This window comes from Danio aesculapii, chromosome 25 (genome assembly GCF_903798145.1).
Source record: "Danio aesculapii chromosome 25, fDanAes4.1, whole genome shotgun sequence".
NCBI lineage: Eukaryota > Metazoa > Chordata > Actinopteri > Cypriniformes > Danionidae > Danio > Danio aesculapii.
Genome location: NC_079459.1, coordinates 1335584 through 1353711, shown reverse-complemented (window position 1 = coordinate 1353711; position 18128 = coordinate 1335584). Strand labels below are relative to the sequence as shown.

Here is an 18128-nt window from a genome sequence, read left to right as displayed (position 1 = left end):
CATTTGAATGGAAACAGAACATTTGTGTGCTTCTTTTAGGATTTGGGAGACTTCGGCAAGGCATGGGAGAAACATCCAGACCAGGGATGCACCTTAAGAATGGACGAGAAGTTCGGGAGCAGTTGCGATAACCAACAGGAAAATGGTTACACTAATGCCGGCTTTGACCATAATGAAACTAGCATAGTTCAGAAAAAGCTGTAACCAGCGAAAGAACACATCCGCTATTTAATTTAAAAGATACAATCAATGTTTTATTACAGAAAACTGTGATCCCCAAATCTATGTTACAGACATGTTTTGTACAATTCTTGTATGCATACTGCTGATTGCTTTACATGTAAACAAGGATGGAGTCTCATAAACAGCTTTTATATCATAAGTATAAACAATAAAATATGTGGGGTCATTGAGAGTTATTCAAGGTGACTCTGATTTTGCCAGTTAAAATGTACTCCTGGATCAACATCATTGTTTTGGTCTATAACCCCTAACCTTAACCAAAGTCCTGACCCTGAAACCACAGGAATTCATCAAGGTTTCTGGAGATCTCTTTTTCTGGAAAGATTAACTGCACCTGAAGTAACTAATTAAGGACTTTGGGGATATGTGATAATTGCAAAAGGAAGGCAAACCTTTAGGAGTAGTGCCTGAATTTCCCCCTTGAATTCTTGCTTGGTACCCAAGGCTGGGCAACTCTATACTGCAGAGTGCAGGAAAGGTGTAATTTTTTTTCAGGTGTTTTTTGTTAGGGTCTGTTCTTAGCCATGCAGGTAATTGGACCCTGAGCACCTGATATGTCCATCCCAGTACCAGCCTTAACCTGAACCCATGGCCCTACATCGATGGTGTCCCAATCCAGCTCCTGGAGGACCAACATTTCAGAGATTTTAGCTTCAACACTTGTCTAGAGAATCTGAAGATCTTGACTAGCTTGTTCAGATGTGCGCACTTAGATTAAGATAGTAGCTAAACTTTGACCCTCCAGGAACAGGTTTAGGCTCCCTGCCAAGGTCCTGCAGAGTTCAGCTCCTTCAAGCATGCTTGAAAGTTTGTAACGAGCCTGAAGACCTTGATTAGTGGGGTTCAGGTGACTTAATAAGGATTGAAAATAAGTTAAGCTACATCTCTTATCAAATGTATTTACGAACCTGCAATTTTTTCGTACTCCTGAAGACCTTACCTAGCTAGCTCAGGTAGTTTTGATTAGGCTTGCAGAAAGGACATATTAGGGTCCACAGTGGCCCAGTTGCCCACCAACAAAGAGCAAGTAACAATGTTGTGTAGTTGCAAAATAAATGGGCTGCAATTGCTCGGTTCCACACACATTTTCACTGCCAGAAGTGCCGAAATAGTAAACCATACCACTTTACAATACTACTCAGCAGCACGGTGCTAAAAGGTGGCAGTGGAAATGCAAGCTTGAGCAGGGTGACCCGTACCCGCACAACTAAATATGTTTGCAGAGCACCATTAAACTTGGCTTTACCTACTTAAACTGAAACATAAAGTCCACACTAGAGGCTTGAGCAAGAACTTGTTGGTGCAACCCTACCCTGGCATTGGAATGACTTGCTCCAGCCTACATTTTTTGGGAAACTGCAAAAATATACTTTTCTACAGTTTCTAGGTACAGTGAACTCTATGAGGCAGTATGATCCCAACAACTCTGCTTGGTAGCTCACCTTCTCCGATGCTGTACTTGCGATACAGAATGCTTGGTTTGCAAAACCGATAAAAACAATGTAAAATCAAAGTAAAGCTATGTGTTCGCAGTGCACTTTTCATCATGCCTGCTTGTGAAATCACTATTGGTTGGGTTTAGGTCAATGGTTCACTGATCTACACGTTTGCCTTCTAGACATGTACAAGAAGGAGGTGTATCAGAAAAGTAAAACAATAGGGTGATTTTGGACACAGCACAGGACAGTGGCTCTCCAGGAGCAGATTTGGTAACCCATGCCTTAAAAGAATAAGGTGAGCATTTGCTGTTCATTTACCACAATCAAACACCTTAACAAGCTAATGGAGGTCTTCAGGAAACTACGAGGTCTTCTTTTCACTACAAAATCTAACGGTAGACGGGAATGTTGATCCAGGTTCAAGTCCTACTTGGCAAAATCACACCAAAGCATAGTGCGCATCGGGCCTCTTTCATAAAACATTTCCAAAACTCAGAGGAATCTGTGTGTAAAACATTTATATCATATTCAAAAGATTTCAAAATGATCTTAATCCTCATCCATGAATCCCAGTCGCTAGAACACTGTGGGACCTTCCGGACTCTCTTTTCTTAAGGTTAGGCTGTAGCAAATAACAAACCCAAGCCATACTGTACATTTCCGAACATTTTTACAAATCTCAACATTTAAGTTAGGATGGTTTTATGAACATCTTATATAGAAATGTAATCTCATGTTTCAGAATGAGGCCCATCGGCTCTACACTTTAGAGTCACTCTGCTATTTGCATATCATGCTTATGCATTAATTACAAACAACTTCTGATTGTAAGCACTGACATTTGACAGCAAAATAGGCATCCGTCTCTTTAATATTAGTAACAGTTACATTGCTTTTGAAGCAAGACTAATGATGGATGTTGCATTAGAATTGAATACAGCAAAGAGTCTGTGCAAGATACGCCAAGCGCCGACTATCATGATATAATACATGCTGTTGCTCTTCTAAACGTTTTTATCCTTCGAATGTGCTTCTGACGGCCATTTTCAATGAAGACATTTTATACACAACCTGTACTTCGAAAACAAAAAAAAACCCTGAAGAACATTTGCCATCCAATAACCTATAGATTAATGTCAATGAGATGACCACAACTGATCATTCACCACTACAACATGTACTGATCTCAGGTCAGTCTTCTCTGGTTTAAGCAGATATAGGCCATGCACACTTCACAGTAAAAAGTGCACACATACACAAAGGTTTGTCAAGAGTCCTGGATGTGCGGGACTCATGAATGAGGTCATGCATAGATTACAGTTGTTTCATAGTACAAACTTCTTCCTCTTTCAGATCAGAATCACATGTTCAATTTACTGACCAACCGCCAGTGGCGTCCATACAACACAAAGCATTACAGCAAACTTTCATTTCTAATACAGTGGTTACTCTGGTTTGGATTCCAGCGACCCAAAACAGTACCGATATTTAGCTTGTTTATTCCCTGCCGTCCGCGACCTAGACCAACTTTATGGATTGCAGCTATCCTATTAAACTACCCTTTACATTTTAAACATTTTTCCTAAATCGAGGTAATGTAATAAATGACTCTCCTAAAGTGCTTCCATGAAATTAAACATTAATTTGACTCTTATTCAGCGCGAGTGGAGAATCTATGAAGTGGGAGAACCATCTAAGCATCTTTTTCCTAGTGCGTACTACCTATACCCATACGGGGCTGGTACCCATGCAAATGGAGAGTGAAAAAATATATACTTAAAAAAGCAACACTTGATTCAAGCTAAGAAAATATGATACAAAGATCTCATCTGCAAACACTCAAAGGGCCTGAGGAGGGCATATGCAGTGATCATGTTCGAAAAAGGAGACTTACTGAACACTTATACTTCAACATGGATTTGCGCCATTACATTACATACAAAGTCGATGCAAATGTGTAAATAGAGGGAAACTATGGTCATATGGTGTGAACGACACTAAATGCGCATTGAGTTTACCGCTAATCTGCACAATTCACCTCAATCTACCTCGCAAATTCAATGGATTAAACTGGCGCAAAAAATTTGCCCGAGTGGAAAAGCATCCCGTGAGTAACCTCGAGTTTATTGCGTGTTTAGCGTGAGCCCAGTTTTACTTCACTCAATGTTGAGGACACACTATTATGTAATGATGTATGAAACAGTAGAAAGCTTCATAGTCGCATGACCTCATTACACTACATTTAAGTTGAGAAATCATTGTTGATCTTACTCGACAACAGGGACGCACTTGAAACATCAGGGAAGGGGGGATTTGGGGGTCAGGAGTAATCGGTAAGTAAAGAAAGGGGTTGGGGAGGTGTAGCGACTGATAAGAGCAGGGAGGTGGGGGTAGTGATTGGTAACTGAGGAGCAGGGGGCGGGGGCAGCGGGGAGGTGGAAGGGGAGTGATTGGTAAGAGCGGGGAGCTGGAGAAATCGGTAAGGTAAGAAGGTAAGAAGGGGGCGGGGGGTGGGTGGTAGTGATCAGTAAGTGACAAGTGGGTGGTTTATGTGTTGTGGTGTAATGATCCGCAAGTGGCAAAAAGGGAGGGGTAGTGGGGGTAGTAGGGTTGCTGGTGGGGGCAATAGGGGAGTAGGGAGAAACGATCTGTAAGAGAAGAGCGAGGGTGGGGGGGTAGAAGGGGAGTGATTGTTAAGTGAAGAGCAGGGAGTTGGAGAAATTGGTAAGTCAAGAGAGGGGGGGGGGTGTTGTAATGGTCAGTAAGTGATGAGTTGGGGTCTATGGGTTCATGCAAACTCCCCACATAAATGCCAACTGACCCAGTCGGGGCTTGATCCAGCGACCTTCTAGCTGTGAGGTGACCACTAAGCCTCACAGTTTGGTTTGGAACGCCATGAAGGTAAGTAATTAATAACTGAAGGTTCATTTTAGAACTATGCATTTAATATTGGCTCTGCTGTTTGAAATCTTACTGTACTTGACCATATTTGGACCAACAGCCAACTCCCAAAAAAATCCTGTGCATGGGACCAAGAATCCCTAGTCACATCTCTGATCAGGATATTCACAATATACATACTATATACTGGAAGGAAGATGGGCTAGTATGCTGTTCCTAAAATAGGCACTGCCTTGCGCTCAGGTGGGCGAGTGTAAGGACTGATTGGACCACAACAAGCACACAAAATAGATTACAGCCAAGCAACAAACGCAGGCATTGAAACGCTGATACAACCATACCTCAAATTCTGTGCACGTACACACACACACTAGAAAACCATAGTCAATGACAGTCTTTTATAAAATAATACAAATCTAATTATCCGCATGCAAACGAAAAGCATGCATATGACTATTATTCTGCCAAAGTTGGCCATTTCTTTTTACTGCATGTTGATAAAATGGACTTATTGTATTTCAAGACAATTCTGCATATCTTTTCAAGGCGACGTAGTACATAAAAACGGTTCATTTGCATAAACGAACTGATTTTCATTTGGTAATTGTTACCAGAAACCTCTTTTGTAGCAACAATCACAAGGTGAGATGCTGGCAAGCGAAGAGAGAGGGCGTATCGGTAAATGCGTTTGCAAGTAAACGTTGGCTGACAGCAGGTAGAGAAGTGCTTCACAGCGGATGATGGTGTAGCTGCCGGACAGAGACCACAAGCAGAAAACAGGAACTTCGAAAGCCCTTCATCTGCATAGTAAACAATCCAACCGTATGATACTCAGTTCAGAACTGCAGGATGAACTATATGGATGAAAGAGCAGCGCCACTGCAAGCCATGCTGGGAAAGATGCGCAATAAACCTTATTTTCCACGTACACACTGGAGATGAACAATCTAATGCATTGATTTCAGAGTTGAGGGAGGGTTTGGGAAAGTGAAACTGACCTTGCTGCAGAGTAGACTCTGGTACAGACATTTGTTGAGATTTGGGAAGGCAAGGTGGGCCCAGTTGTACTGAATTCCTTTTGTAGCCTGTTTTTAATGTAATGAGTCTTTAAAGTATTCAAACAAATTTTTGACCCAGATGCATGTAATGCAAGGCAGGACTACAGTCCATTTTGTTGCCGCTAGTTAATCGATGTAAAGTTGGTGTGTTTTCCTTTACCTGCATCAGTTGACCTACCACCATTCCCAATATAGACTTCCATTCGGGTCACGGCACCACTTCTGCTTTCTTGCAGGATGCTTCAGTTGGGGTTTGAATTGAAACACAAGGGATGCTAAACACAGCATCTTCTCGCTCAGTTACCACTGTTGTCGCCTCTTCCAGGGTTCAGGGAGTCTTATTCCAGTCAGCCTCCATTACACTAGTAGCTAACTTTATCAACGTGCAGCTTTTCTTAGGACGACAGTCGTGCTTTTCAAAATTAGTTGCATTTTCACTTGATCCCAAACTTATCCAACTCTTTCCAAAGGGAACTCAGAGGATTTGATCCATAAAATGTCCTATCAGATTTATCTGAAGTGTGGCGGTTCTCAACATTTTTAATCAGGCAAACCACCTCAAAAGTCAACAAAAGATCATCCAAACCTGGAGAAAACGGTACTGGTGGCTCTCAAAAAAGATTAGTGTACACATCTATACTATTTTCTTTTTCCAAGTTCAAATTTTACCAGACTGTTCTGTTGTTGTTGTGTAGATTGTTTTAATGTACAAACATCCTCGACAGGATAGAAATATTGAATTACTGGAGGTCTTAGGCAGGCGTCATGTGACCGGGAAAATCCTCTTTGGTGCAGAGTACAGCTGCCAACTCTTGGTTCTAAAGGCGCGCCTGGAGATCAGCTCTCGACCTCAAACACTATATCCACTCCCTGGTTTATCACAGCAATGAAAATCTGAAGTGGGCAGCCCATGCATGGAGTCAATAAAGCAAAGCCGTCCAAGGCAGCAGAACGGTTGTACATGAATGTCTTGTGTTCACATATGTGCTGCAGTTGTGCATGTTGCAAAGACGTTTTGTTCGCCACTCTCAAGTATTAATGTGCTTTGTGGGACGTGTATGTGGTTCTCCAGTGGGCATTTATGTGTGTGTGTGTGTGTGTTTATGGACAGGCACGACTAAGGCCACTCATGGTGATAACGTTTGCCGTTCTTTTTCCGCTCTTTCTGGAGATGCTCCAGTTCTGCCTCATACATCATCTCCTGCATCAGGTATTTCTCCCTGCGCATGCGATCACACAGGTCTTTGGGCATGTCTGGAATCATGTGGGCTATGAAGGTCTTGATGCCAAACACCAGGTGCTATGGAGAATACAACAGAAAATCAGAAACATTACTTATAGATTTTTAACACTGAGTATCTAACCACAGTAGATCACTGTAAGTAAATGAGCCTTTCATGAAGAAAAGACATGATAGCCTTTTTGGATCAATGTCATGACAGGCTATTTGAACATACTGCAGATTGCATTCTTAACCACTGTTGGGCATTTTGCCAATTCAGTCTCTGGGAGATTAGATGCTCAAGGCCTCAACAGCTCAACAAAGTAAACTTTTGGAGGAGTTTGTTTTTCCTAAACACCTACCATTGGTTCCATGACAATTTCGCAATCGGTTATTGTGTTTTAGATTGATTCGTACCTTATATCCACGGAGGTCAGATTCAGAAATGGGAAGAACATCCAACACAATAACACCAACAGGAATACACTGAGAGTCAAGCAGCAGAGGATCCACCATGTTGTGTACATTCTAAACACTGTTCGTCCACATCAAATATAAAAAATCCATGAAAAGATGTGACTTCTGATGGTACACCCGAGCAGCGTGACATATTTCCAAGCCCCCATACTGTATCATGAGGTGACAAAAGATTCGAAAACAATATACCACCACTCAGAACTATTTTTGCCCTAAAACGAAGCACGGAAAGATCTTTTGAAGTATTCAGAGGCCATTAGGGTCTCTTGGCTTACTTGGTATCAATATTTGATGTTTGGCATGGATGCTTAAGACAACAGCTTCTAGAGCAAGTTGCTACTAGTACGCCTCGAGATCAGTGGAGTGAGGAATGAGCATTACTGTCTCTAAGGTCAGTTTTTGCAAGATTTGTTCTGTACCATCTCAGTGAACCAGTGCATGAGAAGAATAGCGAACAACTGGGTCAAGATATGCTATTTTAGATACGCTAATATTTTCCTAACAACATGTCTGTCTGGAAAAAAAGGAAGTAAAGATCAACTGAGCAAAACGATAATTGTTTAAAGTGAGAAAGCAGGAAAGTTTGTATATCCACACAAGTGATTCTAGTGACTACTGTTACTTGGTGGTTATTACCAGAGGTAACCACACTTGGTCTGGAGGGTCAGTGTCCTGCAGATTCTAGCACCAACCCTATTCAAACACACCTGTACAAGCAAAATCAAGATCTTACTAGCTATACAGTCCATTCCAAATAGTATAAATTACCCTCCGATTGGCAAGTTGGAGTATAAATAATTATCGCTGGCATACTGAAGTGGTGTTCCAAACAGAAGTGCTCAAATCTGGCCGCTTTGAAAGGCCCTTTGGAATGAAAGGTTTCAAAGGGTACAACTGATGGATACTTCGGCTCCTGTGATGCTTTGTGCTGGAATGTTATTTGGTGTCATTCCTATATCCTAATCCCATTTGGAAGGGCCCATTGCGTTGCCATAATCTCTTCAAAACTGTCACTGTGGAGGGTAAACCCTTTGAAGGGATTAGGATATAGGAATGAGCCCTTTCTGAATGGAACTTACTGATACTGAAAACTTCCAGGCAGGAGTCTTGAGACAAGGAGATAAACTCTGCAAGACCGCAACCCTCCAGGACTAAGTTTGGTGAGCCATGGATATTACTTTTTACCTAGGTGCAGAACACACATGCTAGTCAGCCCCAGTCCTTGTGCTGTGTTCAGCTTTTGGCCTTAATTTATACAATTACCATGCACCAGATGCCTCCATTACACTTAAAATCCTAAACCGTACTCCCATCCGGGTCACGGCACCACTTTAACTGGTTCCTTGCAAGACACTCCAGAAGAGGCAGGAATTTGCTGGCATGGGATTAAAGCATGTTTACAATGATGCAAAAGCATCATTAGCATCAGTCACCTCACTTCTTGAGTCTAAGAATTGAGGTTTACCTGCATTGTACCAGCTAGTCGTCATTTCACTGGTACCTTGTATTGCATCTAATTGCGTCTTTGCTAACCCAAAACTACATTTTAATGTAAACAATCCTCATATAATATACATAAGGTAGCACTGACCTCGAAGACAATGATGAAGGCTAGTCTGGCAGCTAAAACATGCCAGAACTGCAGGGTGAACTCATAGGGTTCAGGACTCCATGGAGGCGCTCTGTAATCTCGATACCTGTAAAGACACACAAAAAAGAGCACTTGAATCCCAAACAATCCAGCAAAAAACATATAACGACATATTATACTGTAATGTGTAGTACCTGCAGTATTGATTTTCATAACTCCCGTTTCTCAGTTCACCCATATCAAATACAGACAAGCTGTTGTTCAAGTATCCTCTTAGACATCTGGGAAAAGCCATCCAAAACAAAAAGATACAGTATTAGAATAGCAAAACAGCAACATACAGCTGAAGACCTAACTTGCCTAATTAACCTAATTAATTTAGTTACGTCTTTAAATGTCACTTTAAGCTGAATACTAGTATCCTGCAAAATAACTAGTAAAATATTATGCAATGCCATTGTGGCAACAGTTATTAGGAACGAGTTATTAAAACTATTATATTTAAAATGTGTTGGTAAATGGGACATGTTTTAAACAAAAAAATAATAATTCACAGGAGGAATTAACGAATTTCAGATTGTCCAAATAGTTAACCATGCCAACGTGAAGCTGATTCTCGTAAACAACCCGTCACCAGAGGTGCTAACAAAATAAATCAGCTTCGCTTTACTATTGACATGTTTTGGGCTGTCAATATTTTGTGCAGCTATCATCTTACTTCTCGTGCCGGTAACCCTTGTCCACACAAGGTCCATATTTGATTGCGTAGACGAAGCGAGGGATGTAATCTGAAGTGATGGCGATGACGAAGGCATTTGTTATGACAGCCACAACTCCAATTCCCTCCAGGACACCATGCCAGATCCCTAATAAAAAAAATAGCTATATTACAGTATGATTGTGCTAAGCATCTAAATGTACTACCAATGATGTGACACTTGTGTTTGGGTTGAGATAAACCAACATCAGGCTAATGGAACTTTTTCACATTTCAAGCTTCCTCATTAGCAGAAGTCGTCATTTTTGGGTAAACTCGGAGCACACATCATGTTTTTACAATCCTATTTGCTGAAATAATAAAAGAAAAACTCCAGGATGGTGTGATCAAGACTTTCAGAAAAAGGAAATAAATAGTTTGAGACTGATAACGGCAGCCAGAAGAGAGAATAACTTCAGATTTACTGTCCTGCCCCCATAGACGCTGCATTAGAAACATCTCGCACAAGCGGTTATTCCTTTTGTGTAATTTAATGCAAAGATTATATAATACATACGTAAATACATATAAATTTACAGTAGTGCCTTGCTATTTTGCAATTCACCTTTCCTGGCCTTGCAGTTTCGTGGATTTTTTGTGTGCAATTTGACTGTGTTCTGCGTCCTGATTGGCTGTAGACCATTGTCAATCAATCTCCTCCATATCTCCTGTACAGTACAGAATGCGTTCAGCTTGCCAAATTAACAAAATCTTTGATCGCTAGCACTGTGAGTTTAAACAAGGGTGCAAAAAGAGTTGTAACTGGCCGCAGCATAACCATCGGATGCGCCACACCACGCAGCGCCATGCATTTTAGAATTGCATAGGTTTATATCAAGGTACGCACACCGGCACTGCAAGTCGGCGGCTGTCTGAGGTGCCCAGCTACGACTCAGGACACTGTTCATAATTCTGACGCGCCACAGAGCGCCATCTGAGTAACTTCATTTTTAAGACTTCACACTTAGCTGATGATTGATATATAGCTTGTTTGGCATGCTGTCCCAGGAGAGAGCCCTGAGCTCATAAGATCCTCGAGCTCAGGGCTCCCTCCCGTTTGCAAGCCGAAAGGGGAGTTTGAGCTCAGGTAGATCTCGAGAACTCCCCTGCTGAGCTAGCCAATGAACAGATAGAGATCACTCTTAAGAGATAACTACTAACTAGGAGCATGTCTATGGTGCTGCTTTGGATTAGCCAATTAACTTAAGCTGCATGCTTTTGGATGGTGGGAGGAAACCCGGGAACCCGGGGGAAACCCATGTGAGCATGGGGAGAATGTGTAAACTCTGCACAGAAACGTCGGCTGGCTTGGTAAGGACTAGAACCAGTCACGTCCTTGCTGTGAGGCAACCGTGCTAACCACTAGGCCACCGTGCCACCCATCTAGGAAAGGAGGAGGAGTAGAGGTGGAAGGGGGGATTCTTCAAAACCAAGATGGCTGTCATATGGAACTTAAGGTATTTAAAGTGACTTAGGAATCGTCTGATTGGTGAATCACGAATTGGATAATGCAGGACCAGCCGCAAGCAATCATAAGCACATGATCCTCTCCAAATTAGTTTATAAATAAACTGCACTTAAATAACATGCGAATGTGCGCGTCCAGTGTGTGACCCCCTTAAGAATGGAGTCTGCTTTAGCTTTGTGGTTCAGTGACTGCAGGATAAAGAACATTACGCTGAATGCCAACATTTTCCACACAAAGCTAAAAAGCTTTACGAACCTTACGAATAAATCAATAAAAATAAAAAATAAAAAAAAAATAAAAATAATAAAAACTTTCAAGGATTTAAGATTCTGATGAGCGTTAAACGTGTCGTAACAGTCTTGTGAAAGCGTGCATTGGTGTGAAAGCACTGACCGATGTCGGTAGCGCGGGCGGGCATCGGTCTCCTCCACTGCGTAACGAACTTGTAGGCGTCTAATCGAATCTCGATGATGTTGTTGAGCAGAGCCAGAAGAGGAGCCAGAGGAAACGCCGCCACGAAGATCGTAGTGAAGCCGAACTGTAGAACTGAACACAAAACATCAGCAAAATAATATGGCAAACTAGTTCACACATTATCATTGAGATTATGCAGTCTAATACTATTTCTGACACCAGAGTTTGCTTTAATTAAGTCAATTATCTTACGGACTTGACAAACCACCAGTTAAAGTGATCCTTTAATACTCATTTGTAAGTTGGTTTGATTAAAGAGTCTGCTAAATGAATAAAAGTAAACATAAATCCCTCAGTTAATGAAAAGCGAACGCACCCATCTCCAGGTACTCGTCCACCAGGCCGTGTGCATTCATAGGCTGCAGGTTCCAGTCTCTGTCCCACTGCGGGAGCTCTTCTTTACTGTTACTCTGCTCTCCGGCTCGCTTCATCTTACGCCGAGACCACCAGTTCTGCAGCAGCCTGGAGGACCAGCACAAAAACAACCTGCTATTAAACCTGAAACACACGATAAGTACACAACCACACTTTCTTTTTAGCAGGGATACACTTCTCCTGTGTTTCATTACAGATGCATTCAGAGTGCAATAATACAGTGATGTTGTTTTGACTGATGGACAAAGCGCAGTGCTGTAAACCTGAACTAATGTCCCTCATCATCACGGTTTTCTTGATCACGTGTGGTGGTCTGTGGCTCTTTCTGATGAGCTGTACAGTTTTCTCTGCAGGGTTTGCAGAATCAGTGGTCTGTGAACTGGAACTGAGGACAATCTGACCGTTTCCCTGCAGAAAACCCCTCCGGTTTGAGCTAATAATTGAGTAACACAGACCTCTGCGCTCATACGCTCAATAACAACATCAGATCGTATCAAATAATACACACTGCTGGGAATAATCAAGACATACACTCCATTCCTGTGATGCAAAGCTGAATTTGTAGCATGATTACTACAGTTTGTAATGTAATATGGTCATTTAGAAAGCATTTTACCTCAGGTGTGCGTTATTTCTGAATAATTCAGTGGTCATGAGAGCATTATTCCGCTTATACCATGGTACACACAGCTAAATCTACAGTTTTGGTGTTGTATTTGAGACATTTGTCAGGTTTTTCTGCTCAAACTCCTCCTGTGTGTTGAACTGGTTTCTCACATCTCATCCAAAGCTTTCTGTTGTGTTTGGATGTGCTTTTTGACTGCTGTAGCTGTGAAATAATAGTGATATAGAGCTGTAATGTAGAGGTCTGCACGGGACTGTTTTTTAGGCCCACTCCCGCGAGGTGTTTTTCCGCACCCAACCACTCCCGCTGTATATTCAGTCTTAGTTTATCCACCTGACCTGATCATTCCCGCTAAATTTAGATCTGCCGAGCTGCGCATCTGGTGTGCGACCCCCTTGACTGCTAAAGGTGCAACTTTGAGGTAATATCACACCGCACAAAGGGTAATTTTTTTTTTCCATTTGCGTCTATGACACATGAAAAAGACTCCCATACATCAGACTTGCCTGATATGGGTTTCCTAACAGTGAACTGAGCGCTTTCTAACGCACGTTGAAAATCCGTCAAGGACAGTGCATTTAGTAAAGCCCGCTCTGAGGACTGTTATGCAGATGATGCGTGCACAGACTGGCCGAATAAAAAGCATGTGCAGAAAGCACTGGTCTTGAGTTCATCATGTGGAACAGTCGTGAGCACGGGCTGTACCGGTGCTCAATAGGAATGAGGAAATAACAGATTTGCTGTTCTGGAATAACGTCGGGGACTCGGGAATGCTAAATTGTTAGCCTGCCTGCTCCCATTCAAAGTTACTGACCGCTACCACATTTTATTCGGAAATTAGCAGACCTCTACTGTAATGTGCTCAAAACCTGCTGGAACAGGTGAAAATAACATATGTGAAAATAACAGCACACCTCAGAATGCTCATCAGCCAATCTGGGGTGCAATTCCGAAAACCATCGCGAGCTAACTAAGGTCGCAAGTTGTGTCGTTACGAGCATAGTTTGTTGATTTGGTGTTTCCCAAATCCATCGTTCAAACGAACATTCGCAAACTGTGTCGCAAGCTTGTACACTTGCAACTACACCTTTGGAGCTGTAGTTATAAACATAGTTCCTGGCTGTGTTCTATTCCCAGTTATCCCCCCTATGCCCTATTCATTTAGAACATTCTAACATTTAAACTTGGAATTATTTAAAAACGCATTAAGGTCATCTCTCTCAGCTTTCAAAGTATTTTTACAGTTCAGTTTTAGCGATCTTCAAGTTTACAGTTGCGCTCTCTTCGCAGTGCTCTTTGAAAACATTGATGTCATTTTGAACACAGCCGTGACTCATGACGAAAGCTATAGGTGACCTATTATTTAAAAGCGGAGTTTACATTACGTCTCCAAAGCTTGAAAACAAAAAATATAGCATACGTTAATGCTATTAATTTATAGTGGGTTATTTATGAAGTATCTGTACTGTATATGACACGGGCCTGCTGGTTAGAACAGTTCTGCAGTGGTTTACATGTGTCAACTTGTAAAAGTAGACTTTTCAAAAAATACAAAATAAATAAACAATATACTACTACTACTACTAGTACTACTACTAATAATAATCATGCAATTTACATATATTATAATTAATATGGAAAGCAAGTGCATGTTTTTAGCAAAACTAATATTGAATTTTTTTAATGTGTGTGTGTGTAAGACAATATAATTTGTACAAAGAAATTATGGGGTTCTTCTCTAAAGAAGTAGTTCCTCCACCCCGTTTAAAGCCTCATTATGGGTGTTTTACGTTTACGTTCAAATGATGGATCTGCGACAGAGAAACTACAGCTTTTGGGAAACACTCCTCACTACATTGTTCTTTTCCAAAACAATGCATCGTACTATGATAGTTCAGCCGTGAGTTACGTCGTTGTTTGGGAAACGCACCCCAGAACTGTAATATAAGATTTAATTCTCAATATTAACGACTAATATTTGTATGCAAACCTGACATTTATCCATTCAAACCAAAGAAATAAAGTAAAATTACATTTCAAATAAATATTTTTCTTTACAAATCTCTATTATTATTCTGATAAAAAAAAAGTTTCATGGTTTTAACAAGCATGTTAGAATGATTTACAACAGATTTTCCCAATTTTTGTGTATTGCTTTGGATAAACTAAATGTTTAACTAAATGTTAAATTAACTAAATGTTTGGTCAAATATGGACAAAACCATCTGATGGGTTAATAGTGTAATTAAAATGCAATTTTAAAAATTAACACAATATTGGGTTTGTCCAAATGACAACCCAGCATTTTATTTAGACTGTAAATGTAATAATATGTAAAGGGGAGCTATAATGCAAAAATCACTTTCATAAGGAGGTTAAACACCATGTGTGTCAGCAGTGTGTGAATATAACCAGCTTCTATTGGTAAAAATGTATTAATTGTAATTTTTTATATTCAGACTTGATAAAAACCATCTGCAGAAACAGTTTGATTGACATTCTCCGTTTGTATGATGTCATCAGAGGAAGAAAGCCCCGCCCACAAGCGACCATCTCTCTTTCATTAGCATATGAAGTTAGATCAGTTTTAAATCTGTCACTATTCTGACACACAGGCATCTGTAGCTCCGCCCTCTTTTGAAAAGAGCACAATCTCATTTGCATTTAAAGCGACAGTCACCAAATACGCCAAAATTAGGATCAAAGCCTAAAAGGGTCAGTTTCAGCGAGTTAGAAAACATTATAAGTGCGGTATTTTGAGCTGAACTTCACAAACACACACACACACAATCTAGGGACATCAGAGACTTATTTTACATGTTGTAAAAAGGGGTGCCCTTTAAAATCATATCTGCTAATTTGTATTTTGATCAAATAAAGCAGTGTTGCTGACACATTCTTCCATGAACATCTTAAACCAAAGCAGTTTGAAACAAAAGAGTGAAACACATTTTCTCAGTTTTAGTCATTATTCATGGGTGTGTGTGTGTGTTTTGGGATGTTTTTTGTCCTGGTTTGTTTCACTCACGGGTAGCCCAGCTCCATGAAGTTGTTCCAGATCTGTTTCAGCACCATGATCACTCCCATTTGCAGACATAAGTCAATCAGACACCCACTGGGATGACACTACAGGTGAATAACGAAAGCATACGACAAACTTTACAAGACAAAACCATGCAAAGATTGAATGAAATATTTCCTCACAATATATAACAGGAGAAATTGAAGGATTTGTGTCGAATGGTAGCATGATTGACCTATAACAACCCACGGTTCCTATAACTGTCAGTGTGTTTGTATTCTTTTTTAAGTAATTAAATAGTTTTGAACAATACTACACTTCAGGCATTAAGCTAAACGGCCGTGCTTTTCTTTAATATATAATTTTCTTGTCTAAAACATATTGGAGATGATAGTGGACTTCAGGAGACACCCGCCTGCTCTCCCCCCACTGAGCATCATAGACAGCATTGTGGCAGCAGTGGAGTCATTCAGGTTCCTGGGCACCACCATCTCTCAGGACCTGAAGTGGGACACTCACATTGACTCCATTGTCAAAAAAGCTCAACAGAGGCTGTACTTTCTTCGTCAGCTGAGGAAGTTCAACCTCCCAAAGGAGCTGCTGAAACAGTTCTACACCTCCATCACTGAATCAGTCATCTGCACATCAATAACTGTCTGGTTTAGCTCAGCTACTAAATACGATCTCCAAAGACTACGTCGAATAGTTCGGACTGCTGAGCGAATCACTGGTACAACCCTTCCTACTCCCCAAGAACTGTACTTATCCAGAGCGAGCAGAAGGGCTGCCAAAATCACTCTGGACCCCTCACACCCAGCACACTGCCTCTTTGAACTTTTACCTTCTGGTCGACGCTACAGAGCACTGCGCACCAGAACAGCCCGACACAGAAACAGTTTCTTCCCTCAGGCAATCCATCTCATGAACACTTGATGATAATAATTGTGGAACCAACATCACTACTTGCCATACACTTTTATACACATATACACTTATTTAACAACACACTTTACATGCCAATTTGCACATAACAGCTGCACATATAGCGTTGCATATAGTAATAAACATGTACATACACTTGTCAATCTGTATATTTGCACTCACTACTTACTTCTATTTTTTTAAATATATTTATTATCTGTTTTTGTCCTGTCTCTGTAATCCTGTTGGACTGTAGAAGCTCTGTCACCAAAACAAATTCCTCGTATGTGTGAACATACCTGGCAATAAAGCTCTTTCTGATTCTGATATTTCTTGAGTAACACTTTAGTTTAAGTAACAGTTCACACCATTTACTACCTGCATATTATTAAGAAATGAACTGTTTATTAGCACCTATAACTATGATCTCATTCTAATCCCTAATCCGATGTTGAAACCCAACTACTACCTTAATAACTTTTAATTAGTAGTTTATTGAGCTAAATGGTTTGTTAATAGCATGAATTGTACATTAAAGTATGACTAATATCCTGGTTCACCTCTCCCCAAACTGGTTGGTTTCGAATTGAGTCAGCCTCTTGTTCCTCTTCATTGGCGTGTAGTACCTTGCCTTTTCCCAGAGAAACTTTACCACCAACTCTAAAAGTCTGGGCTCAATTAAGACGCAACTTTGGCTGGCTCAGCCTTTCGTTTTCAAACCCTATTTGCAACAATCACTTATTTACAGTGAATCCAGAAAGTATTGACAGCGCTTCACTTTTTCCACATGTTTTTATATTCCAGCCTTATTCCAAAATGGATTAAGTTCATTTATTTCCTCAACATTCTACAAACAATCCCCCACAATAATGACAATGTGAAAAACGCTGTAAAGTTACATGTACATCAGTATTCACAGCCTTTGCTCAATACTTTGTTGATGCACCTTTAGCAGCGATTACAGCCTCAAGTCTTCTTGAATATGATCCTACAAGCTAGGCACACCAGTCTTTAGGAATTTTGGCCCATTCCTCTTTGCAGGACCTCTCAAGCTCTATCAGGTTGGACGGGAAGTGATGGTGTACAGCCATTTTCAGATCTCTCCAGACATGTTCAATAGGATTTAGGTATGGGCTCTGGCTGGGCCACTCAAGGGCATTCACAGAGTTGTTGTGAAGCCACTCTATTGATATTTTGGCGGTGTGCTTTGGGTCATTGTCCTGCTGGAAGCCCCCAGTCTGAGGTCAAGAGCACATTGTTGAGGAAATGAGTAACATAAAAACATGTGGAAAAAGTGAAGCGCTATGAATACTCTCCGGATGCACTGTACATTTTAAAACATGGCAACCTATAAATAAGACAATCATTTAAAATGCACTGTTCAGTATGTTAATAAATGCAGAGACTCTCTTTAAGTACACTTAAGCTGCATCTCACTTCATTAATCCAACATTAACCCCAAACCATTTTATTTCCCCAAACAAACTTCTCTGTGCTTGTAATAAACAACACATTGAGTTCAATTAAGTGCATTTCTCTTCCCCCAAGTGGTTTT

The 18128-nt window shown here is 40.8% G+C and overlaps 2 protein-coding genes across 2 annotated transcripts in view; one reads left to right on the top strand and one right to left on the bottom strand.

Annotated features, from left to right (window-relative positions):
• slc5a12 (solute carrier family 5 member 12) overlaps window positions 1–413 on the top strand; it is a 38827-nt gene extending 38414 nt beyond the window's left edge. Inside the window, exon 19 of the mRNA XM_056451555.1 lies at window positions 40–413. Coding sequence (XP_056307530.1) covers window positions 40–204 — 165 coding nt within the window. The 3' untranslated portion in view covers window positions 205–413. The remainder of the gene's footprint in view (window positions 1–39) is intronic.
• A 2370-nt stretch (window positions 414–2783) lies between these two features.
• The window catches only part of ano3 (anoctamin 3), a 97304-nt gene continuing 81959 nt past the window's right edge, over window positions 2784–18128 (bottom strand). Inside the window, 7 exon segments of the mRNA XM_056452092.1 lie at window positions 2784–6941; window positions 8932–9037; window positions 9126–9212; window positions 9650–9797; window positions 11550–11702; window positions 11947–12092; window positions 15659–15756. Coding sequence (XP_056308067.1) covers window positions 6759–6941; window positions 8932–9037; window positions 9126–9212; window positions 9650–9797; window positions 11550–11702; window positions 11947–12092; window positions 15659–15756 — 921 coding nt within the window. The 3' untranslated portion in view covers window positions 2784–6758.